Genomic DNA, 27,874 nt, shown 5'->3' with positions numbered 1-27,874 from the left:
TCTTAAGAAGGTTTAAGATTCCATGTATGGATGACTGAAATGCTTGGAGTTGATGAGCTTGGATTTGTCCACGTCAAGGAATTCAAGGCAAAATTCAGAGTGAATATGCAGTTGCATGCCTGGATGTCTGACTTCGCAAACAGAGATGGTTTAGAAAAGTGACAATGTTCACGATTCTTATTAAGCCATAGGGACTGATACTCAAATGCAACAGAGTGCCCTAAACTCAGTGGCATGTCCATGCATGTACAAGAATCAATTAACTTGAGGAAGAACTGTGAATGAGTATGTGAAGATAAGCATCTTGAAGGTCACATTTACGTTTAGTGAGATACCACCATCTTGGAGGTCACATTTATGTTTACTGAGATACCACCCTAAACTTCATCTTGGAGGTCACATTTACGTTTAGTGAGATACCACCCTAAACTTCATTTTGAACCAATCTCAGAGTCTACATTCTTAATATGGTTTCTGAATGAAGTGGGTTAAAGAATTTACCTGCATGACTAAACAAAGCTTCTGTTGACTCTGAGTCTAATGAAAAGGCCAAAAGAAGAATCAAAACAAAGTCTTCACTGTAAACAATCCCAACTACACTTTTATGAGAAGAGTGCTGATTCTAACTGCATGACATCTGGTTTGTATGGGTTTCTTGGAATGCATGTAATATTGAGTACCCTTTATAATCAGGCAACTGACAATCCAGAAGAACCTGCATCACTCAGTGGTGAGTGGGGCAGTGTTTCCCTTTCAATGGAAAAATTTAATTTCTCCCATTGGGGTGATAGAAAAAAAAGAGTAATTATGGCATTACTGTTGAGAGGATCATAAGAAAGGGAAATTGTGCACACCTGAGGGAACCATTCCTATTTCTCTGATCTTTCTAAGGAAACAATGGGTAAGTTATTGGTCGCTAGGCTGACGTTGGCTATGTGATGACTTCCCAGATAGCAAACAAAGAAAGAAATGCATATTATTCTGCCATGTGATAAATAACAGATTTGGCTATGGCATTAGGTGAGTTTTTATGATTATCAAGGTCTCCAGAGGGCAATCAGCTGACCAGTGTCACTTGTGCATTCTGACATTTTTTTGTTATAATTTGGAATGTTCATTCTAAAAACATTTCTAGACAACTTTATGAACATGTTATAGACAGGGTTTGTAGCATATTTCTTTCAAAATTTTCAAGGTTTTCCCCCAAGGTTTTTGAAGTCTCAAAATCATGTTTTTCAAGGTATATTCTTATATTAAATTTAAAGGATACATCAATGAAACTATTTGTAAACTCAAATTAATAGTTAATACATACATGGAACATTTCTTGCAAATTTAAAAAAAAAAAAAAATGAAGTCAAGATTATGATCATTGATATTACATCTGGGCACTAGAATAATGCACAGTCACTCTACAATGTTCATTTTACTCTGTCTAAAATTAACTATTTACAAAGTCAGAAATATTTTAGAGTGAATTTTTCAGTTCTTGTAGCTTGTCATCAAGCTGTTTTTCAAGAGTTCCAAGTTCTTCAATTTTGTCCGTAATACCTTTCCTCAAACTATCTGATGTCGTGATAAAGGAAATTTTCCAGTTGGTCTCAATTTTCAATGCATAGACGGCAGCAGCAGCTGTCATTGTCTCAATGTCTTTTTCAGTACCTGCCTTTCTTCTTCACCCACCCCATAAAACACTCCCCCAGATTTTTTAAATTATATTATACTGATCTAAAAAGAGTGTATGGATATTTTAAACTATTTCATATTAGATATATTAATATTTCTCACAGCTGTATTCTATATTTTTAGATTTATTGTGTTCATTGTAATTATTGTCTGTCCTAAATCCACAAACAGAACCAGAGTGAACTAACTACATAATTAAAACTATATACAGTTACTATTTTAAAACCTGAATACCTGCATCCACAGACATAATTTCGTCAAAAATGATTTCATGCTGAAGGCTTCTTGTTTTGCTGTATTAACAGTCATAATGTAAGCTTGGTGTTTTTTTCAAGCTGCATTAGACTGTAGAGCACTCTCTTCCATGGCACACATATCAATATCCTTCTGGCATAGTTTGCATTTTGCAAAGCTTTCTGAGAAAGATCACATAATCCAAACTTTATAGTTTTCTTAGTCTAGCCACAGACGTTGGAATTGGCAGCCAGCCATTTCAAAGTGTACAAATGTTTCAAATTTAAATCACTGCTACATCCAGGCTTTGTACAATTGGAAATTCAAAATGAACAAATGAGTAGAGGCCATTTGTGGAAATTTCCATTCTGGCACAAACTAAGCGAGATATTGTTTTTTTTATATAAAAATTTTACCTTCTCGTTTATTTAAATCTGTATAATGAAAACTATTTAATAATTTCTTTTGGTTTCAAGAAAATCAAGACTTTTTAAGCTCCAAAGACAATATTTTTCAAGGTATTTGCAAGGCCTTGGGGTACAAATTTATTTTTCAAGGTCAATTACAAACCCTGAACAGAACATTACTAGAATGAGCTAGAATCTTGGTTTTATTAACACTTCTACTTACCAGTTCCACCATCACAAAGTCTTCAGGAGCTGAGGTATGGCTGCTGGTACTTTTGTTTGACTCACTGTCAGCAGAGTTGGTGATATCAGGATTGGTGCTCTCCATTTTGGTGTTACCAATGGTGCCTTTAGATGACACAGGCTTGATGACTTTGCTCTGGATGTCTGCTGTATTTTGATATGAGGTCTGCTGCAGGAGAGTCAAGAAGGGTATGTCATCCACCTCCTTTTTGATCAGGGGTCTACTGGGCAGCTGGACAAAGGCTCCCACCTTGTGAAACTCCCTGAAATCACTCTGCTTTTCTGGAGCACTGACAATATATATATATATATATATATATATATATATATATATAATGTATGTATGTGTGTGTCATGTACATCACTGGTTAGATTGAATTGTGTACTGCATATTATCCATAAAAGAGAATTTTACTGAATATTTCCTGAGAGATTTATTTAGAGCTTCATATTATTTAGGGAAATATTTTCCCAAATGTGAAAGTCCACCATGTTTTATCTCAAAGACACAATACAATAATAATCAAGATATCTTGGCTTTATGAATTAACCCTTGAACTAGCTTCAAATTATGCCTTCAAAACTGAAACCACATGGGAACTAACTCATGAGCTGAATACTCATATTAATTTGTGAATACTGTTATAACTCAGAATTAAACACAACAAATACTATTTGACTCTATTCATAACGACTTCAACTTCCTCTTGATTGACTGCAATAAAAGACACTAAGTGCTGGTATATGTCTCAATGCTAATTTGGAATAGCTTTAAAACTTATTTTCATTGCACAAAACAGTGAATGAAATATTTGCATTATCAGGTGTTTTGTGGAAATTTGGTTCTTGATATTCATGCATGCACTTGTGTACGAATGTTAGTGCACACACAACTGAACCAATTATTTTGCTGTATAGGACCAGAACTTCTGCACACCATCTTGTGTTTGATCTTGAATCTGCATGAATCTAGTTTGACAAAGTTTCAACATGGGCATTATGAGAAACTTATAAACTGAGAAAGACAAGGTAATTATCATTACCTATTCAAAAATATATGGTAACAGAGCCACAGGAAGAGAGTTCTATTTAGGAAGCATATGGTAATGGAGCCAAAGGAAGGGATTTATTGCCCATGTTAAAGCATATGATAACAGCCACTGGAAGGGAGTTCAATGAAGGAAGCACATGGTAACAGAGCCAATGGAATGGAGTTCTATGTAGGAAGTAAATGGTAACTGGGCCACTGGAAAGGATTTATTCCCTACACTGAAGCATATGGTAACAGAGCCACTAGAAGGGAGTTCAATGTATGAAGCAAATGGTAACAGAGCCAAAAAAAGGGAGTTCTATGTAGGAAGCAAATAGTAACAGAGCCAATGGAATGTAGGAAGTAAATGGTAACTGGGCCACTGGAAGGGAGTTCAATGTATGAAGCAAATGGTAACAGAGCCAAAAAAAGGGAGTTCTATGTAGGAAGCAAATAGTAACAGAGCCAATGTAGGAAGCATATGGTAACTGGGCCATTGGAAGGAGTTCAATGTAGGAGAGTCTTCTATTATTAGACAGTGAGATTGAACCCCATCCATAAGGCAACCCTAAAACTGCCCTTTTAGAGGCTAACCATGCTGGTCATGATTGGGTGATATATACTGACAGGAAAGACCAGAGAAACAGTCAAGCAATGGTTAACTGCAAACAATTTCAAACTTTGTGTAACTAATGATCATCAAAATTAATGATCCAAAGTGAAAAACGAACAGAAGAGAAATTTGATCTGGTTTTGGTGCTTTACAGCATAGCAACAAAACTAGGTTATTTCATGCCAAGGCAATTGGTGTAAAGTGTCTTACCCAAGGACACGCCATAGTAGCTTTCCCAGCCTTGTCCAATGGTAGGATTTTAATCAACACCCTTTCTGTCACAATTTTAGAATGATAAGCACTTCATTATATGACAGTTCTTTTACCTCATTTTGGGCCAAAAACCGGTGCATAAATTAGTGCATGTTATACACCCAAAATATGGTAAGTAAATAAAAATAATAACTTGGAAGAAAAGAAAAAAAGCAAATCTTTTAAGACAGTGACCATGACCCCTAAGGTAAAAGGTGCAATTGGACATTTCTCCAAATGAATTATGCTTGATAGATCATGATTGTAACATGCATCTATTAGCAAACAGTGAAGAATCTGACCTGCAGTCATCAAATGCGGTGACATGACATTATGACCATTATGAACCCCATACATCATCAGAGAAAGCTTGGGCTCAAGATTATGATTTTTTTCACTGACCTGCTGGATCACCATAACAAATCGTCCACTGATCCTGCTAAAATCACATGGAAGCCACTAGAGTTTCTAATTCAACACTTATTATGTGATTCCATGGATGATTTATAAGTTTCTATGCCCATCAACATCTTGTACAAAAAAATGCATCACAATGTTTTCTGGGTTGTACTTAAGCAATTTGTAAACACTTTTCCAGCATTTTTAGTCTCTTCTCTTGATCATATCATGTTCCTTCTTGTTAACTTGTAATTTCTGCTGTTTCAGCGGTGGCAGTGTACCTTGCAAATACTTCCACATGTTTACAATGGTCACCACACAACAAAATGAACGTTTATTAAAACATACTGTAACATTATCATTCCGGAATAATTATCAAATCAGCAAACATGACCTTTTTTCGATCGGTCAATACTAGCCTGAAACCCTATACATTTTGTTATCATCAGTAATGAGATCAGTGCTTGGAGGCAGTACCCCAGACTAGTTCTATGGTTGCAAAGATTGTTTTAACGATAACCACACTAATCACTGGAAGAGTTATTTCAAACCTGTCAACTTGTACCTCAAACAGTTACTGTACACAGTCAATAGCAAGATGTTGGCAGGTACTCAACATAATGAACAGATCAATTAACCATTACATGGAATTCAGACTCATGACCTTCCTTAAGTTCTTAACTGTTATGATAAGTGAACAGTGGTAATTGGCACTGCCCCAGTGGATTAGTGACTGCTGGGTTTTACTGATCCACCCACAAAAGTGCAGGACAGCAGGTTAGCATTAATTTTAAGTTCAAGAATGTATGGGATTCAACAAGGTGTTAGTTTACAGAGGTGTCTAGATTGTTATGATTATCTTGAACCCTATACACCTGAGTCAAAGTTCTGGGTGTATGGGATTCAAGACTGCAGTATGTTTGTTTAAAGATGTACATACCTAGTAAACTAGTCATGTAAAGAATTTATTCCTTTTGAGTAAATGATTAACTTGTACTAACACTTGTTGCCAAAATTTCATTACTTGTGTAGGACTGAAAAATCTACCAGATTAATGTCAAATCAGCATTGTTTCATTAAAACGAAAGTTTAAATTGGAAGATAATTTATGCAGCTTTTAAACTACAGTAAATCATTTAATTGGATCATAAATTAGATATCTCTATTTTAACTTTTAAACTGGACATAGTCGGCCATTTTGTTTTACACTGATGTGCATCACCAGTCAATTTTTCACACACTGCTTATATGTCACATGATCTAATTAGGGCCTTTCCCACAGCTGATCAAATCCCACAGCCCAATGTCCAGGAATATGCATATCTCAGCCCAATGTCCAGGAATATGCATATCTCAGCCCAATGTCCAGAAATATCTGAAGCTGGAAATTTAATTTTTTAAGGTGCTAGTCCATGACATGTGCTTCTTACCTATTCTACATTTATTCTTTCACATACTGTGATCCTAAGTGATTATTACATGTGTGCAAGTTCAATTACTGCCTGACTACATCCTGGGCTAAGTGATGAAATTATCAGCCAATCAAAACACGTCATCAAAACCAATCTGGTATGATTAATTAGTAATGCTTTAAATGCACTTGCTATATTGCTTACTCATGAGCAGACCACCATCTGATTTCAACCCAACAAGTTAATGCAATGAAATTAATAAAAGCCACTTTAACAACATGAGCATCCATTTCCTTTGTGAACTGATTAAATGGCAGTAATGAGTCGTACATTTTTTTTAACTGATTATGCTGAGGGTCAACTTCAACACATGGTATTAAGTCTGAAGTGAAACTATTACACTAAAGGAATTATCTGTTTCTGCATTTAAATGAAAAACTTTATGCAATAAATAATCACTTTAGTACTAAGAGTTGTCAAATGAAGTGATCTTTTCCATTTGGAAAAAATTTATTAATTTTTTTCACAAGGAAGGTATAATGAAGATTCATATGAGATATTTACTGGAAAGTGTAAGGATATAACACAAGGCTCAGGTAACTATACCTCCAAAGAGAGATAAGCCAGACTATATGGGAGTAAAAATATGTCAAATATGATGCAACCAAGATAAAAAAAATTCAACCACATTGGGTTGAATTTATTGACAGTGAAGGAAAGCTGCTTTGCAGTTATTGCAATATCTTCAACTGGCACAAGCTAAAAATTCAGCTACTGTATTTGTCAATGGATGTTAGAGTTGCTAACACTCCACAAAAAGACCATTTTAAAACTAAACGAGATTTAAATGAAAACAAATAAATATGAGAGTTTTCTTTAACAAAGATTACACCCTATCTCAATATATAAAATCATTTTTTTAAAATATGGAAATGCTCTGTGCTCCCAGAGTAAAATTTGGTGCTGATTATAAAACAGAAGCAAGGCAAGAGACTCTGTTCTGTCAACTGATTGATTGATCAAGTCTTGTGAGAAAAGTCAGGGAAGGTCTGATGCTAACATATAGAAGCAAGGAACAGTGTCTAGTATAAAATATCTAGACAATAAATAAAAAAATTTTTAAAAAATTTAAGCTCTTTCAAGAAATAAACGTGTTGCACATTTGGTGGTGGTGGTGGTGGGGGGTCTTTCTGGATGGAATAAATTAAAAATGCACACATCATGTTGAACCTAAACAAGAGAGTGAAATTTAGGACAAATGAATACATAGGCAAGACAAACGATTTTTTGGAAAGCACTTTCCTTGTCCTGGACAAGAGGTTGGTAAAAAAGATTTGATCAGCCTTGCCTTGCTAGAGTTGTTATACACCACTAGAATAAATTGTAACAGAAATACTTGATATTACATCTTGAAAAGTCTTTCTTTTATCTGGCAGTAAAGCAGTTACAGTTACAATTTTTAAGATTTATTTGTTTTCAAGCAGGTGCACCTGTGTTTTACAAAATGCCCAAACATTCCACCAGAAGTATCTTTTATGACAATTAATTTGTATTCGAGATGAATTTGTCAATGTACTAAGGAAATAGCAAAAATCTGACAGATCATCAAACATTCCACAGTGTGTGTCATAACAGCTTTCTGGCATAAGACTAGAAAGCCAGGGTGTGTTCACGCCCAAACAACAGACTTCAACCAGAACCTTTAAAAAGATGTTAATGACAACCCTACTGCAAAAGTGACTAATATGTCTAGCTTTCCACTGACACTGGTTCAATGACTACTTTACAGTTCAAAGAATTTCCAGGACGGGGAAGAAAAAAAATTCCTTACACAGCACACCTGAAAAACAATTTAATTGGGTAAGTAAAATGTTATGCTATTTAGATTCCTACTTTAACTGTTTAAAAAAAATCCTCAATCCAAATATTTTAGCCCTCTTCACTTTTAATATGTAAATAAGGTCTATAACTATATGCCAGGGTGGAATAAATAAGGTCTATAACTATATGCCAGGGTGGAATAAATAAGGTCTATAACTGTATGCCAGGGTGGAATAAATAAGGTCTATAACTATATGCCAGGGTGGAATTAATAAGGTCTATAACTATATGCCAGGGTGGAATAAATAAGGTCTATAACTATATGCCAGGGTGGAATAAATAAGGTCTATAACTATATGCCAGGGTGGAATAAATAAGGTCTATAACTATATGCCAGGGTGGAATAAATAAGGTCTATAACTGTATGCCAGGGTGGAATAAATAAGGTCTATAACTATATGCCAGGGTGGAATAAATAAGGTCTATAACTATATGCCAGGGTGGAATAAATAAGGTCTATAACTATATGCCAGGGTGGAATAAATAAGGTCTATAACTATATGCCAGGGTGGAATAAATAAGGTCTATAACTATATGCCAGGGTGGAATAAATAAGGTCTATAACTATATGCCAGGGTGGAATAAATAAGGTCTATAACTATATGCCAGGGTGGAATAAATAAGATGTTAGTGAAATATAAACTGATAATTTTAACCTGCTCAACCAACTGAGCTAATGTGACTCCCCAAAATCTTAATTTATTTCCTCAATCACAATTTCAAAAACAGAAAAAAATCTACCCTCTTTTTAATATTAATCCAACATAATTCTAACAAAATTAAAGTGAATGACATGAATGATAATGGAAATACAGTAAAACCTGCCTTGAAAGACCACCTGACTTAAGAGACCAGATTTCAATGCACAGATTTATTGACTATAGTGTTAAGACCTGTCAAAAGGGACCACTTGTCTTGAGAACCTAAGATTTTTTGGCAGGAAAGGGTTGTCTTTCAAGACTGGTCCTACTGTACAATGCTGATACTATGCAGACCTTTTGGGCCTGAAATCTTCTTTCTGTGGGACCAGATTGTCACTGAGGATTCTGATTGGCTGGGAGAGATGCACTGGAGTTTTATCACCTTTCTGGGAGGGACTGGTAGAACAGAGTTCTGCCCCTGAAAGTGGTGTATCTAGTTCACTGGTACTACTCCTGCCAAATAGTTATAGGAAAAGAAAGTTTTTAATCAAATTAAACACTGTCACAGTTTTATACATGTTTGATACCTTACAGCTAAATAAAACTATTTTAAAATCTTAAAATGTAATATTGTGAATCACTTTAAATTCATGGGTATAAAATTGTATGGCCTCGTTAAAAAAGTATATATTCATGGGTGTTCTTGGGTATAAAAATATGTGGTTTGGTGAGAGAAAAAAAAACAAACATTTGTGATACTAATGGGTACCAAATTTGTGGTTTAGTTAAATAAAAAAATTGTTTGTTAAAAAAACAAAACCATAACATATCCATAGGTAATCAATCTCATGAATTTGTAAACTATTTTTTTAAACAAAAAGATATAATATTGAGAGACAATGTATATATCTCTATAACAGATTATACCAAAATTCTGTTCCATGCATTTTTGAGCAAACAGGCTTAATCTTAACTGCAGTAATTAGGTTCATTCAGTTATTAATGTGCTAAAACTAAATATAAATGTTGAGATCTTAATCAAAGAAGATGCACATGTTCATGTGTGTACATGCAAACAAGCTTAATTTCAATGCAGCTTGCTATAATTAAAATATTTTGTTTAGGTCTTTCAGTGTTCTTATAGACTGGTATGAAAACAATAAGTTCTTGACAATATGGGATTAGATGAAACAAAATACTGCTGTATATCACCCAAATCAAGCCTGCTCCTTCCATATGTTTAATTCTATGGCAAAAAAATATGCACAGGTGCTTGACAGAAATAATGGAATTTCCAAGTCTCTGTGATGTGATATTTATTAATTTATAAGATCCTTAATTTGCTGCATGTCAGACTTAGATCTTGCATTCAGGTAGCAGTCGTCAGCCGTCTGTAGTCTTCCCAGATTGAACAACTCGCCATCAGTCCAATATCTAATGTCGATGCCATCACCACAGTCATGGTTGACATCAGCATGCATAGCAGAGAACATCATACTGAATAGGGCTGGGACCAACACGCATCCATGCTTGACTCCATTAGTGAATTGGAATGGTTAAAATGACTCGCCGTCATCAACTACACAAGCAAACATGCCGAATCGAAAGTTTTTGTCAGGTCAGTGAATATCATGCACTGGTTGGAGTTCTGTTTCTGTCATTTCACCTTAAGTTAACAAGCTGCAAACAACATGTCTATGGTCCCTCATCCTTTCCCAAAGACACAAAGAATCTCTGGCAGGAGTCCTAAATCGATGTAATGCAGGAGAATATTCAGCTATTTATGTTGATTTTCACTTAGGGCAGCCATCAATTACCTCCTTGCTGATATATGACTGTAGACTGAGGAGCTGCTGAAGATTCTGCCCATCCTTGAAGTATCTTTGTCAGTGAGCAGTGTGGCACTGTAAGTACACAGTATTGGAGATGTTCCTGATGACTGTGGTCTGCAGAATTGTATTCAAAGCATCAAAGAATTTCTACATCTCACTCCTATCTGTGTAGGACTGAATCTCATCTGTCTTATTGCTCAGCCATCTTTGCTAGCCAAGGTTCTGATATGATAAACCAATCTACACCTTAGTGGATCAAACAGACATGTTGGTGCTTTGTCCTAGTGACATCTATTGAATTTCATGCCTTCCTTAGTATGTAATGCCAACTAACCAACAGCATGGTGCATTGTACAACAGCCAAAAATGGTAGCTGACAATTGACCTAAAAAGAATACTTTGGAAATTTAACATAAAAAATATGACTATGTACAGAGAGAAGCCATTATCTGTCTATTTGAGTGAAAGGTATTTGTGCAAACACGGACCAGCACTGGAAAATTGCTTATTTATCAGTCCATTCAAGTGGTGTGCTTCCCTTATCTCGATCATGTAGGAGCAGTGTTCACATTTGAGCAACTTAATTTCGGTTGGATGTGGTGGCTTGCTGCAGCATCCAATGAAATTCACAGACCTGAAGCACAGAAATATCTGCTTGATATGCCAAGGTGCTGATAGTGTTATCCCATGGGAACTTTGTCTAGCGAAAATGACTGCTCAACCTGAGTCTTGCAACACTGAGTTTGCATTTGACAGTCCTCTTGATGTTGTTGATGGCTGCCTTTTGAGATAATGAAGTGCTATCGTCCAAGAGGTCTTCTGTAGCTCATGTTTCTCATTCAGTAGTCTCTGTATGGCAGAATTGTTCTCAACAAACCAATCTTGATGTCAACATGTTGTGGACCAAGGGTTTGGGATGAAGTTGAGTATACAGTCTCTAAAAAATGCCCAGTTTTTCTCTGCATTCTTAAATTTATCCAGTTGGCTGCAGTTCTTTAACCAATACCTGTTTCACATTCTCCTGTTTCAATTTGGTGTGTTATGTATATCTATATTTTCTGTAACTTCTGGTATGTGATTGTATTTAATCTTTCTAATTTTTATTTACGGTTGTAAACTGTATAGAATATTTTTTTTGTTATAAATTGTTTGTGTAATTTGGCTCTAATGAAAACACAAATCATGTAGGATCTATAAATAGTTGTTTATGTATGTGTTGACAATTAGTAATAATAATCATAATAATAAGACTTAAAATGGCGCCTATGGCGTAGTTTCTCAGTGACTGATTGGATATTGAAGTTTCAAGAATTATGTGGCTTCCCATTGGTTGCATGAGGTCATGTGAATATACTACATCGTGACTTAGCAAACTGTAAATCAATAGTGTGTTGTCATATGAGGCCCATTATGAAATACAGTCGCAATTTAGTGTATATACGGAGAAAGTTAAGCATTCAGTTTCATTGGAGTTGTTTACACTTTTTGTGTTCCTGATGTTAGTCTGCTGACATACTTTATGTTGTACTTAGATATTTTTCAAGAGGAAAAACATTTGTTTGGAATGTTCAGTGGTGACAGAAAGTGCTCATTATTTGAACAATAATATTGTTCTGGAAGTGTAAAAATTATTCGAAAGAACAATGCCATCTTAACGTCATGGTTCTTGAAGGACCAGTACATTTCTGCTATTGAAATTATATGGCACTTTTCATTTGTTTAGGACTTTCAAAGACTTTTATAAAGACAATGCTGGCTTCACTTCATTATACTGTAAGTTCCTCTCACATTTTTCATTTATCACTTTAATAATTAAATTGTTTGTTGAGTTTTACAAAACTCCATGGTTTTGTGTCTTTTCTGTTACTTGAGTTTGTGACCATAGTCATAACAGGTGACATTAAACATTCTGGGTACATTTTTGCGTTGTGGTCATTTGCTAGGTTAAATCCAAAAAATAAGCTTGGAGATTATGAGCTTGAGGTCAAGTCCAGCATTCTGAACTTTTCATCACTTGGACATCCTGTCTGATGATGACTATTAAATCTTGGAGTGTTACTGCATCCAAGATGTCTTATTGCGGTCTGGCAGGCAGAAGACTGTGTTGGTGGTTAGGAGGCGCATTTGTAACATTATTTTTGCCAATGACACCTGACCGCGCCTGGTGATCTGTGCAACAAAATTGCACTGTCACCAAGGATGATGAGCTTGTCAGTAAGAAACTTCAGATTTCATAAAATTTGTAATTGAGTTCATTTGGGTTGGTCATGGTGGATATGATAACTGCACTGATCATATATATGTAGGTTATCTAGTGCCAAGGCAACTGGAATAAAGTGCCTTGCACAAGTAGACAATGCAATAGCTGTCATCCAATCAGGAGTAGTGATACCAATTATTCAACACTGCCACTGTTTGTGGTCATACAGGTCAATCAGCTAGACACCATTTTATGTCCAAAGTATATTATTAGGGAATATTATTTTTATTCAGGAGGACTACCAGAGACAATAATAAGACTTTCAAGATGGTCACTGTGGTAGCCATATCTGGTATAAAATCAGCAAAATTTTAATTTAGGACCAAATAGACATCATAAGAAATCTTCTGGTGAAAACCTGGGGAATATATTTTGTTCAGGAAACCCCATGTTGATGTGACCATCCATTCTGGAGAAGTAAAAATGACAAGATTCTGAATGTTGGAGTGGCACCATTTTCATTTAGAACCAACAAGACCATGGAATGAATGTGTGCAAAATTTCATGGCAATCCTCCAAGCAGTTTAAGTAGCAACACCAAACTTGTGCTAACAGATGAATGGCAGATGAAAGATGGACAGGTGATGGTTGATCAACAACAGACCATTATTTGAGCTCTTCTCAAGTTTTGGTTTAAGACCAATATAGCTAGCCATACCTGTCATGAAGAACTAGATGGCCATGTATACCGGTACATCAAGATGTATATTCTGGCTGAGCTGTTTTGTCCCTTTTTCAATATTCAAGCCTTAACAGTACAAGAAACCATATCCAAAATGGAAGATTTACAAAAACAATTCAAAATCTAAACATAAATCATAATATTAACTTAGAAAAAGTTGCATGGTTTTCTTATGCTAACATGATTTCAAAAGATACATTTTCAATGATTCTTACACCACAGTATAAGATTCTGTGCACATCTGTCATTACCCATAACATGTGTTCCTACATCAAAGTTCTGCAACTAATCTTGTCTTATTTTGTTAAACTTTTTAACTTTTTACATTAATTTTGTGTACTTTTGGTTTTCTTTTCCTACATGTTTCCACTATCAGAAAAAAAACCTACTGAAAAGATCTACTGAAAAAGAAAGGAGTCCAGGTAGGCAGCTTCCAATACTGTTATGCCTACTCATTTTTAGCGCTAGTTTCATATTGATGCTGAAGCCATGGATTTTCTTATTACATGTATCTCAATACATGTATTATATAAAAATTAAAGTTCTGGTTGTACAAAATAATATAACCCATACTATCTTTTTGTTTCTCCATGCATCGCAGTGGGGCAATTAATCTCTTCCATGCTTACCCCATGTGAAGCTCCATAATGTAGGGTAAATACATGCATATCAATGCAAGGACTCAGCAGGAACATTTTGTCCAACATAACTGCACTGTAGAGGAACTGATTGACATTTGAACAGCCAATGAATGAATATCACCCACAGAAAAACAGTCAATGAATGAAGATCACCCACAGAAAAACAGAGATGTAAAAGTGATTTAGGAAAGGAAAACAGAGATGTAAAAGTGATTTAGGAAAGGAAAACAGAGATGTAAAAGTGATTTAGAAAAGGTTGATTAGCTTGTACATAATCTTTTTATTTGCAGTTACAATTAACATAGAATTGGTGCAGGGTGGAGATACTGTGTGTATCACTTTGTGTTAATTTGTAGAAGGCAAGTGAGTGTTAAGTCTTTTTCATTTTTACTGTAATAAAGAGGAATGCATGTGCATGCAAGAGCTATTACAGATGAAGTCTCAAGTGAAAGAATAACAAGGCAAATGGCTAATAATTATTGATGACTGCTGAAGTTTAAAACAACTTGCATAACAGTATCATTTTGTATTGATTTTACACCTCTTGTATAAATATGTATATTGGTACAGCAATATTATCAATGCATCACCCATCATTAATTTTGCACATCACTGCATCATGGTCATGTTATATAAAATTTTATTTGGAAAGACAGTACAGAAACATGCCAGTTAAACTATAATGGAAACATAATCTCAATGTCCCACTGTACCTTCAATTAACTCTTTTGCACATGCTTTCTGTAATCATAAATGGCAAATTATGGCCATTTTATTGACCCTACATCCACACCATCGTCTGATGTTTCTCCATGAGAAATTGTGGCATGCAGAGCTATTTTCAACAAATACATGCGGCAGCTCCATCAGGACATGGTGGAGAGACTTGATCCTCTTTATGCTCTCTCCACCCCCACTGTGATGCATGGAGAAATGAAAAATCATGCAAGCTATACTAACTAAAATTCAAACAAAACAGCTCTAAGTGCAAAACTGGCATGGAAATGAATAAATTTAAATTTTCATTTATATCAATCATGTATTGAACTTTACCTTCTGTGTCCAATATAACATGGTCTAGGTGGACTTGTCTGTCTCTCACTGCCCTCTGGCTTGAAATGGTCATCCTTGACAACAAATGGAACTTCTTTTCCTGTCTTTTGGGGTGAAATTAAAAGTTTGGTTCGATAGGCCACATTTACATTTAATGTTCCATATGGAGACGGTGCAGAGCCAACTTTTGATTTTTCATATCCGTCCCCAAGGAAATAAAAGTTGGGCTCGCCTAAATACACCCTGTAGCATATCACATAGTCACTGGCACAAGCTCTTTGTCTGCGTGCCAGTTTATATGCTGGTGTTACTCTTGACACACTGAATACTGACTTTAGGGCGATACCCATCCTATTGTACACCGTGTAGTTTATACTGGCATCAGGATCAAATTGGCTGGTGTCTAGGCTGATGTACCATAATTCCAACACCATAGCATCTCCCTCTGCAGTCCGTAGTGAAATCTCAGTGCATACATTTTGACCCAACAGATTTTGCTGACCAGCAATAACCTTCTTGGCTTCCGTCTGGACATCATTGTTGTCATAGATAGCTAAGTTAAACTGCAAATTATAACATCATTGTTGTCATAGATAGCTAGGTTAAACTGCAAATTATAACATCATTGTTGTCATAGATATTTAGGTTAAACTGCAAATTATAACATCATTGTTTTCATAGATAGCTAGGTTAAACTGCAAATTATAACATCATTGTTGTCATAGATAGCTAGGTTAAACTACAAATTATAACATCATTGTTGTCATAGATAGCTAGGTTAAACTGCAAATTATAACATCATTGTTGTCATAGATAGATAGGTTAAACTGCAAATTATAACATCATTGTTGTCATAGATAGCTAGGTTAAACTGCAAATTATAACATCATTGTTGTCATATATAGCTAGGTTAAACTACAAATTATAGCATCATTGTTGTCATAGATAGCTAGGTTAAACTGCAAATTATAACATCATTGTTGTCATAGATAGCTAGGTTAAACTGTAAATTATAAGAATAAGCTTATTATTCTCCATTTTATAAAATGAGTCTTGTGGCATATAAAGCTCATTTCAAACATGTACTGAGAATAAGTCTATTGGACATCATACAGAACTTTTGATTTTACAGACATTGCTTATACTCTTCAAAATGCAACCTTCATGATGTCCCATAAATTACCAATAGTGGTTTCTTTCTTTCTTCTCTTAGCTCCCTCTCTTCTTCCCCTTTCGACTATTTCTGTCACTCAAGTGTTTTATTATAATTCCAGCTGAGTTTTATTTTCTGTTGTTTCTTTATACTGTTAGAATTTATTATAATTGTCAAAAAAAGTTGATTATTTTGTCTGATTTGACAAGAAAACTGATTATTATTATCAAATTAGCTCTATCATTCACCAAGAAAAATGGTCACCTAACCAACCATTCTGAGACTTTCCTAGACAGTTGAAAAAACATGGTGGGTTTCAAATCTACATCCTCTGGATAAGGAGGAGTCCAACACTCAAACAACTAAGCTACTGTTACCTTCTTGCCAAGAATATGATGGCCATGAGACAGGTAAAATGTTATCTTCGATATCCAAGGTTCCGATAACCATAACTATACCTTGGCGAATCAAACAGCTATATCAGTGATTTGTCCTAGCAATATCTATTGGATTTCATGTGTTGCCTCCCTTAGTATGTAATTTCAACTAACCAATAGTGTGGTGCATTGTACATCGGCCAAAAAAAGCGGTGGCAATTGACCTAAAATGGATACTTTGTAAGTCTGATCATATAGGAACAGTGTTCAAATTTGAACATCTTAATTATGATTGGATATGATGGCTTGCTTCAGCATCCAATGAAATTCGCAGACCCAAAGCACATAAATATATGCTCAATATGCCAAGGTGTAGATAGGGTTATCGGAACCTTGGCTAGCAAAGATGGTAAAATGTAAGCTGATTATATTGAGACTTCCCCCTACATCTTTCATATCTGCGTGGACCATCTATCATTATTCTATGAAATTGGTACTAAAATACAGAATGAATATAAACAAGAAATGCAAGTAATTGTATAAATCAATCAAAACCAATATGAGTTTCATTTTCCAGATTCTTTTTTTGTTGTTGTGGGGTTTAACACCATTTTGCAGCACATGATAGGCTATACATGGCGGCCAGTATTAATGGTGGAGGAAGAACCCGGGAAAACCCCGGAAAGAACCACCGACCGACGAGAAGCTACTGGCAAGCTTTCTCACATACCCATATTGGCTGAATCCGAGACTTGAACCGCCGCAGACAGAGGTGAGATGGCAGTGATCCGTAACGAAAAGCGCTTTAGACCACTAGGCCAGATTCTAATGGATTACAAATAATAATTATTTGTTTACTAAGTTCCAATTTACATGCGACTTAACTTGACCTGAATGCAAATCATTTCAATAGAAAATTACAATCAAATGTTAAACATCTGTAGAATATTCCAAGCTCATCAACAATCTATTTATAACCTACCATCATGAACAAAGTTAGTTAGGCAAACATTATATTTACTAATGACCATTATCTTAAAGTAAAATCTATAATCATGGACAAACGTTAAGCACACAATATAGATAAAGATAATGGAAACAAAGAGTACACATCACAAGGCAAGAAATCCCAGATACATTGCAAGGAAGAAAACCCCATGTACTAAAACCGAAGCACTCATCACAAGGCAGCTTACATATGTGAGGAAAACACAGACAAAAGTCATCAATCGGTCCAACTCGTATCTCAGTCACTAGCTTCACAAAAATTAAAACTGTTCTATGTGCAAATGACATCAGGTGAACGGAAGTTCTGGAAATAATAACACAAAAACTTACCCAGTCTGGCCGAGTTGCACTTGGATTTGATTTTGTGACTATTTTCTCACCAAGTCTTGACTGAACGATTATTTGTATGCTTTTGTAGATGAAATATCTGGTAAATGTTTCAAATTCTTTCCTGTCTTGAGCATTTGGTTTGGCAGACATCTTGTCTGCTACACTGCTAATAACCACTTGCAATTAAGAATATCGCGAATACTTTGCACAATCGGTGCAGCGCTCTTGCAGAGTTAACTTCATTTGAATCCCCTGTAGACTTTAGCAATATAATAAACTTGGAGTGAAGAATTTTCGCTTTTCTGAAGAACGAAACTGTAAACAAATTGTTAGCCGTGTACAGGAAGTTGCAGGCAATCGATCCCAGTACACTCACTTTTGTAAACAGCTATATGAACAAAGAAAGGATATAACCTGGGACCGGTCTGCAGGCTATTTTTGCATCCGGAAGTCTTATGTTAAATTTCAACAAGATTTCAAGCCGACGCGGAATGCCTAGGATAAAGCCACCAAAATCGCAAAGTCAATCAAATCTGAACATCGAAATTTAATTTCACAAAACTCTTGAGCTAGAAAGAGGTTATATAATCTTTATTTAATATATTTTATCTTAGAAATGTTAAATCAAAATTATTTTGTAATTCAATAGAGCTATTTCCGTTTGTAAGAGCATGTTCTAAATGTACCAAGTATATGATATATATATTCGATTTAGCAGCCATTTGTAAAATAAAGTATAAGAAGCTATAACATGACCATTTCTGTCAATCTCTGGAGAAAATAAAAAAGGGGGGCGGGCTGAGAAAAAGTATCTCCATTGCATGAAGATAAAAATAATATCTACGATATACACTTAGTACCGACTACCCCCAGCAAATTACGAAATCAGGACGAGAATCAGTATATATAAAAAAATAAGTCTGTTCTCGATGAGATTTATTTTTTAAATAGCATTTACCCATCAATTTGATGAAATTGTTTGATAATCTGAAAAATTATGGCCAATATACTCGTCGAATATGTGAAATTACTATTAATCTGAAATGATATTAGTAACGATAAAATCATTAAAAAATCAATGAATATAAAATCATTAATGAATCTGACTAATAATCTGATTTAATTTGGGTAATATGCCCATCAATTTAATGAAATTATTTGATAATCTAAAAAAGTATGGGTAATATACCCATCAATTTAATTAAATTAGGTTTTTATTCTGAATCAGATTCGATGATTTTGTTTTAGATATTCAATTTTATTCTGATAATAATATTTATTCAGAATCAGATTTTAATATTTATTAAGCTGACTAAATTCAATGCAAGAATGTGCATAATTCAGAATCTGATCTCTATCCCACATAATCGTAACAAAATGTTCTCGCTGCAGCTCATTTAACTGTTCCAGCGTTAACAAAAATTCTTCATCGCCGTACGTATCAATAATTATATTAACACTAAATGTTTCTGTGCGTGGAAGTGTCAATATTGTTCTGACGGCACTCTTAAGTATCTCTTTGTTGTATACAAAAAAACTCTCAAGTGTTGATACATTATATATCACCACAAAAATAATTGTTTGTAGCGTTTGTAAAACGCCGACTTCGGCTCAGAAAAAGATTTTATAAAATCCTCTACGATCTCACATACAAATTTATACTCAGAGCTTTATGTCGCATGTCAAGCAAGTGTCCGGTCTGGTCAGTAAGTTTCATGTGTATCCGTGACAATAGCGGATTATGACATCGCAGATAAACTGGATTAACGGGTTCTAATGCAATAACAAAAATTCGGGGGGTGCTTGAGGGGTAAACGTATATAAAATATATCCTTGCTGGGCCTGACTGGATTTTTCAAGATCTACTTGGTAACTTCTATCAAGTGCGTCACATACAAAATTAACTGCGATCGTTGATGTGATGGCCACAACACCTGGTGATATATGACAACCTCCACCGTATGGATCATTGTTGTGTCTGAGAATACCTGTCAGTGGATTTATTTTTCTCCATGTGGGAAATCTTCATCAATGATATCGTTGACTTTGACAAGAATTCCGTAAAATTTGAATTTTGGTATATCAACTTCAGATATTACCATTATCTTTAAAAACTCTTGTTTGATTGAATGTTCGATACCATCATTATACCAATCATTGGTAAATGTATCTGTTGAATTAATGACAGACTGTACAAATTTGCTGTTGGAAAATTTAAGATCATCTTCGATTTTAGTTGTGTGTTTTATCTGAGAAATAATTTCCTCACAAAGTTTCTCAATGGGATACGCTATTACATACTTAGCAATTTTTTTGTGCAGGTCATCTATGCTCGCATGATCATTGACAACAACATCAGCAAATACATTTTTAATAATGTCAAAACGAAATCAATCATAACTTAAACTCCCCTTTACATACACCATCCACAGGTCGTCAAACTCCCCTTTACATACACCTTCCACAGGTGGTCACCCCCTTACATACACCATCCACAGGTCGTCAAACTCCCCTTTACATACACCATCCACAGCTCGTTATACTCCCCCTTACATACACCATCCACAGGTCGTCAAACTCCCCCTTACATACACCATCCACAGGTCGTCAGATCCCTCCTTACATACACCATCCACGGATCGTCAATCTCCATCTTACATACACCATCCACAGGTCGTCACCCCCCTTACATACACCATCCACACGTCGTCAAACCCCCCTTACAGTCACCATCCACAGGTCGTCAAACCCATCCTTACATAAACCATCAACGGTTCGTCAAACTCCCCCTTACATTTACCATCCACAAGTCGTTAACACCCGCCCCCCCCCCCCACATACAACATCCACAGGTCGTCACCCACCTTACATACATCATCCACAGTCGTCATATCTTATAGAGCTTATTCCAAAATATTTTTTCCGTCTTAAATATAGTCACCGCGTTGTGGTTCTGGTGGTCTTTGATAAACAGGTGCTATCTCTGGCCATCCTAACATAGTTCTGTTCGATGACTGATATATATCGACGGCGTAGTCGGGTGTAGATATTTATATCGCGGACGATAAAGTTGGTTCATGAATAGTGACAGCTATTTTGGATTATTTTCCGGTAATAGATTTGCTTCTGCGCTGGAACTCATCGTTGGTCTGTTCGATTTGATAACTGCCAGTAGGTAAGCTCACAACTTGCCAAACTGGGGTTCCATCTTGTTTAGTTTTATACGAAAATACCAGTGAATTGTTTGCTTGCAATCCACGAAATGATTTTGATCTAACATTTGGCCAACCATGATACGCTCGCAATTGTGCTAGTGCTATTTCTTTGTCTGGAATCGCAGTTGAAAAGCTAACGCTGAACTCAGGATTGGTTAATCTTGCCGATATCATCGTGGTTTTTGACGATGTTGTATTAGCGACGATCTGTTGTAGTAATTCGTTTGAGCTAGACATTATTATTATTTGTTAAATCCTAATTCTAAATCATTCGTAGATTCTGACACAGTCAGAACCATAGGTACATTTGAACCTTCGTGGTAAATTTTAATCATTTCTGTGAACTCGGTATCTGATATTATTCCATCACTAAGGCCTGATGATATCAACGAAGATAATTTGGAGTATGCTAGCGTCGCTGTATGTAATTTTATTGTATACTCGTGTAATTTATCCACCGCGCGCGTGGATATATTTTTTTTTGCGATGATGTTAAGAATATAAGCAATTCTTGTTACAACTGCGACGCCGATTCCTATCACTGGTGCTATTACATATGTAGCTGACAACCCGCCGATGACCGTTACTGTTCCAGCGATGACCGCAGAGGCAGAGTATACAATTATGTCAGTAACAATGATACGTCTGGTGTATTTTTTGTTTTGTTTTACTGTATATACATCAATGATATTTTTCAGCTGACGCTGCCACTCGCGTTCTTGATCGTATCTGTAATGTTGAGTGTCGATTGGGGAGTTCATTACATTTTAAGTAGGTGGTAGTTTATCGTCTAATTCAAGACACCTATAGTACAACAAACCTACGTTTTTTCTTCAAGTTCCACTATAAATGTTTTCTCGTCGTTTTGATCCAACATCACTAACATATATCCAGAAGATCCAGTTAGTGAATAACGCCGTGAAATTGTAGTAGATATCGTAAATGATGTAACGCCCATTACCGAGAACCTGTATATACCGGTAATCGCAACGCGATGTTTGATGGATTTATTGAGTCAGTCCCATAATGCTGATCCAGACGCTACTGTATACACTAAACTGTCGGTAAAAAATTTTTTATCAGAGAGTTTAATGTCAACGACTACTGGTTTTCCAAAGAAATCTTCAACGATTCTTTCAATTCATTCTTTTGCGATAATTCAAAAATGTGTTTACATGAGTAGAAAATTCAGATCTAAATGTGGTCATTCCATCATTGATTGTCATTAACGATGTTAATCATCGGGATGTTGCTATTGTCGACACATTTCTTCGTTGCAGCGTCATCGTTTGATTCTAGTTCTCTAAGACCAGCAATTTTATTATTAGCCATATTGAAAGAACGAGTAATTGTATCACCTGCAGTTAGTAAACGATCATCAATCTCAGTTCTGACAGTGGCGTTGTTGCTATCTACGTATAATTTTGTTGCCACATCATCGTCTGGTTTTGGTCCTCTCACATTAATACTTGTATTTCTACTCATGTTGAGATTGCCATACATAATAACTCCAATTCTTATGATGCGTCCAGTAATATCTCCCATGAGTGTTAAGACTGATTCATGTAAAAATCTTGTTTTACCTTTCTTAGTAAATACGGCTAAATTATCTTCTGTTGCATCTGGAACTTTCAGAATAATATCTGTCAACGAGATATTGCTCGTCTTTAATCTTGAAAAACAACTTCATTTTGGTCCAAATGTTAGAGACTCAAAAGATAAGCGAGTTCATTTTTTTACCTCGTTAAGAGTTGCATGCATGTATAAATCACCTTGGGTTTTACCCTGACTCTTACTCAGAGTAGATCTTCCATAAATATCTACCATTGTATATTAACTAAGACCTGTTTAAAATGTTGGACAACGTGGCATACTGGTGCACGACTTTATGAGGTGGTAGGGACTTTGACACAACGTCGAGCACAGCAATTACTTCACGGCCACAATTTGGCGGATCGGTTATTGTCTGTGTCGGCAATGTTAATATTAGATTGGAATGTTTTGCATCCTGCTCACATATTTGGTGGCGCCAGTCCATACGAATGGAAATAAACAATTCCACGTGGATCAATCGCGTATGCAACCCAATGAGTACTTGGACCAGAACGTCCATTGAGATTAATGATACCAGTTTTCTGGATATTTGGTTGTTTTGGTAATTGATCAGGTATAAAAACACCTCAAAAGTTTTTTTTTATGTTGAATCTTTTTTTTTAGCGGCATTAAGAAAATTAAAATTGGACATGGGAAGCATCAAAGAAGTGCCCCAGGAAGTCTTAGACCTTTCCGTACCACGAATGGGGAGTTCATGGCAGTCTGAGACCTTTCCCTTTTTGGACGTTTTTAATCCGTGACATGTTGTTTTTTTTATGCCATACCAACAGCAGTTACAACATCATAAAATGCAGCTGCTTTTGCAACAGCTGGGGCTGCAGCGGCTATCAACACTGGTATATCTGCAATAAGTAGAAATATGCCACCCGTCTTAGCGATGTCTTTAATATGATACGCAGAAAGATTAAGCCGTACACAGGTCACTCACTGATCGTTTGGCTTCATTGAAGTGCCCGAGTTGACCTTCTGACAATGATAGTTTATTCGGACCACCTGCGATCTTTTCTTTCTTTTAGTGATATTTTTATTTCACCATTCCTTTTTGATACTGATTGTAGCTTTTTCATCTGACCAGGAGTCAGAGTAACACTAACATAATGATATGACATTATAATATCATGAGCGATTTAACTACTGATCGCTCGCGATCCAATTACATGTTTTCTATTGGGGCATCAAAAACTCTCGGGGTGATCAGTTGTATCCTTTGCAAACATCACTGACGGACCAGCTGACCTCGAGTAATCCTCAAAATATCTTGCCAGACCCAATATCGTCGTGGCAACATCAACACTTTCGAGACACGATTCAATATTTTTGCGTCAATCATGTATGTGGCGCTGTTAAATAACACCATACCACCACTGTTAACAAAACCAGGTCGATCTAAAAGTCAGTATGCTGTATTATCTGCCTTCAAAAGTCTACCTTCGATCTCAATGAATGCCTCAGCGAGCAGGAAATATCTACTTGTATCCCGAATTTGCAGCTAAATTTTTCTTCGTGCGTTAGGTACACGAGCGTCCCAAGAATACTACTGATAATCGTGTACAGATTAATCTTTGAGAACTGTCGCACCTATCAAATGCGGGATCAGATACACATTTGAATATCTTTATTATACTTGCTATCGTCTAACACGAAGACCACTTCCTGCTATCAGACTAGCAGTTATATTTTTTTCTTTTTCTGACATGGGTACACCAGCCAATTCTGCTAGTTTTTTTTATTTGCAGCATGATTTATTATTCTACTAACATTTGCAGGCATAATTTCAGTGCTGGGCAATTGTACTGGCTGGGGTTTTCGTCGTAATATCGTGCTAGTCTAAGTATGATTGCTGAGGATGTTTTGATAGCAACACCACCAATACCTTTATCACGAACAACGTCCATAGCTTTCATTCCCAGTTGTTTTGCAATCGGTATGCTTTTGGGGCTATCCTTCTAAACAGACCCTGAACAACATCACCGAGTTCATCACAGTATATCGCTTTGTACGTTGGTAATCGCGTATTTATCACCCTGACCATCACAGGTCCACGTTGAGCATTATGTATGATCATCTTATTTTCTTGTCACTGATCGAATTGCATACCCTTAATCACTGCGTTAATCGTCAACGATTTCATCAATGAGTGACCGATAAACATTAATGTCCATGATACCTCCTGTAAATAATCTTTGACAAATATCAGCTGTTTCATTAATGATTTCTGGGGGAATTATTACCGGCTCGTTTTCCTCCAGTGAGGATGTCTAGTCTATCAACATCGGCAAGGACAATACTGGGACAGAATTTATCAAGGCCACCGTTGGACAAACCACTTCCAGTCTTTTTTTCGTTCGTTACTGGTTGTTGTAGGTACTCATTCTTCTTAGGACGTTCTTGCTTTTTTGCTACTTCTTTTATACGTTTTTGTTTTACTGGTTGTTGTAATTTATATAATTCTTCTTCTGCTTCATAGATTTTGTAAGTAGCAAGACCATTTCCAGTGTCACTGGGGCCAGGATCTGTATTTTCTTGTTTTTTGAGTCTGCTTTTTTGTACTTGTTCTTAAGATTGATTTCCTTTTCTGTTCTTGCTTTCTCAAGCTGCTGCTTCATTTTTTCTTCTCTTTGTCTCATATCTTGTCCTTTTCGTTCTGTATACTCACCTACTGCCTGTTTAAAAATGTCAAACTTATTAACATCTTCCTCAGATCTGATTTGCGGAGTATCAGTAACTACGCGATATACATCCTTGACCCAATCGGCAGCTATTAGAGTTTTAACATATTCCGGTATTACATACTTATCTCTATCACGATATCCTAACGCGGCAATTTATCCGTAATGTTAGTTCTAACTTTTGGAGGAGGTTGAACTTCATGTTGTAGTTGAGGAGGTTGCTGGCGTGGTGGTTGAGCTGCTTGAAAGTAGTGAATAGGGATAGTATAGCGACAATGGGAATTAGCATTAAAAAGACCCTTGGGAACATATAGCGACAATGGAAATTTAACATGGAGAAAAATCGTGGGAACATATAGCGACAAGGGAAATTAACATGGAGAAAAATCTTGGGAACATATAGCGACAAGGGGATTTCAACATGGAGAAAAATCGTGGGAACATATAGCGACAAAGGAAATTAACATGGGATTTTTTTAAAAAAAAAAAAATAAAAAATAAAATAAAAAAGGGGGTAGGCAATTGAAAAGTCATTCTCTTTTCGAGAAATATGGCTGGCCCTGAAAAGGGCCTTTGGGTTTTATGTTAATGTATTCATTAACATAAATGGCACCGCATTGGTCTTCTTCTTGTCCTTAGGCTGCGTCTTACTGTTGGTCCGTACATCAGCACTCTTTTCAGGCATCCTTGTCTTTCGACGTAGATCCTACGTATCCACAGGCTGGTGTTTGTCCTGTGGACAACGGTCCACTTCGATCGGACATACATGAGCAAGTCTGTCCGAAACATCATGGAAGACACAAGGGTGGATGACTCAACTGTAGTCCACATCTTGAAGCGACGAGAACAGGTGAATCAATGCATTGAACGGCGCTTATTTATAGGCGGAGGAAGGATTGAAACGGATTGAGTTCATTTACCAATCCGAACACGCGTTACAGAATTCAGTCAGCTCGCATCCAATCCGAAGAGAGCAGTCTGTGACGTCACGTAGTCTATATAGATTCGCTAGCGCTTGTGTGCAGTCAGTCTATGCGACAGTGATTCAACATGACGGAAACTCAGAAAACGATCCATTGGGGTGCACCAGCAGGGGAGACTGCCCAAGGGAACTCGGACTTACTTTCAGAAGAGGTGAATTGGGATTTTGTGGATTTTCTCTCCTCGCAAGAATTTGTTCCGGAACCTTCGTTACCTTCTTCATTACCGCAAGTGGAGAATTTTAGACAGAGACAGAAAGAAGAATTGGAGAAATTTATACAACGACAAAAGGAAGCGGAACAGGCTTTTCTCCTACAGCAACAGCAGCAAGAAGAAGAGGTAAGAAAAAAACAACAGCAACAACAGCAAGAAGAAGTAGCAGCAAAGAAACAAGAGGGTGAAAATCAAACGGTCACGGTACTGTTGGACATTTTAGCGGAGTTAAGAAGTCTGAAACAAATGTATCAGACTTCTTTATCACGACCGAAGAGAATACGACCTTCCCGAGCTAAACACGTCAACCCTGTGACTACGCCTACCGTACCACCCTTAGTGATTTCAACCCAATCATTATCATCATCATCAACATTACGCAGTCCAGAAGTAGGCCTTGGCCGTGGCAAAGGCATAAGGCAGTTAAAGTTGATTGGTTAAACTCACCCCTTCACCATGAACAAAAAAAAAGGCCCTTTTAAGGGCCACCCACATTTCTCGAAAAGAAATACAATTTCAATTTGCCAATAACTCAAAAATAAACCCCACCCATTTTACCCTTATAGCACGTGTCTTTGTATGAGTGCGTGAGTGTAGCTTCTTATTTTAAAATCAAAACTCAAAGACACTTACCTTATATCATTCATTTATTCTTTTATCCATAGTTACAATCCAATTCACAATTCACAACACTCTAATTAAAAGTTCATTGACTTCTTCTTTCTCCTTGTTTAGTCTCTCTGTTTTTTGAATTTCTTCACCGTCACACTCTTTTTCTCTTCTTCCTCCTCATTTTCTTCCCTTCTTCTTTTCTTCTCCTGTTTCTTTTTCTTCACCTGTCTGCTTTCTTCCTCTGAAGAATCCCTCTCTTCTTCTGAAGAATCCCTCTCTTCTTCTGAAGAATCCCTCTTTTCTTCTGACTCCTCTTGTTTCTTTTTTGGGCAATCTGGAGACCAATGTCCTTTTTCTTTACAATAATAACAGGTATCTTGACTTTTGTCTTTTTTAGTCCCTGTTTTTGTTCTTTTTTGACGGTCTGGACACTCTG

General features: G+C 36.3%; 1 protein-coding gene across 2 annotated transcripts in view; it reads right to left on the bottom strand.

Moving 5' to 3' along the window:
* The window catches only part of LOC149800236 (autophagy-related protein 13-like), a 30,797-nt gene extending 12,280 nt beyond the window's left edge, over window positions 1–18,517 (bottom strand). The window contains exons 1-4 of one of the 2 annotated variants that reach the window (XM_089959809.1): window positions 18,135–18,517; window positions 15,267–15,829; window positions 9,153–9,311; window positions 2,551–2,860 (exon numbers count right to left, since the gene is read on the bottom strand). In XM_089959809.1, the coding sequence (XP_089815935.1) occupies window positions 2,551–2,860; window positions 9,153–9,311; window positions 15,267–15,829; window positions 18,135–18,284 (1,182 nt within the window). In that variant the 5' untranslated portion in view covers window positions 18,285–18,517. The remainder of the gene's footprint in view (window positions 1–2,550; window positions 2,861–9,152; window positions 9,312–15,266; window positions 15,830–18,134) is intronic. The other variant, XM_089959810.1, reaches the window with a different exon arrangement.
* Window positions 18,518–27,874: the final 9,357 nt, after the last annotated feature.

Source organism: Sinohyriopsis cumingii, chromosome 5, assembly GCF_028554795.1.
Source record: "Sinohyriopsis cumingii isolate HCF-2022 chromosome 5, ASM2855479v2, whole genome shotgun sequence".
Lineage (NCBI taxonomy): Eukaryota > Metazoa > Mollusca > Bivalvia > Unionida > Unionidae > Sinohyriopsis > Sinohyriopsis cumingii.
This window is presented reverse-complemented; position numbering and strand designations above follow the sequence as displayed.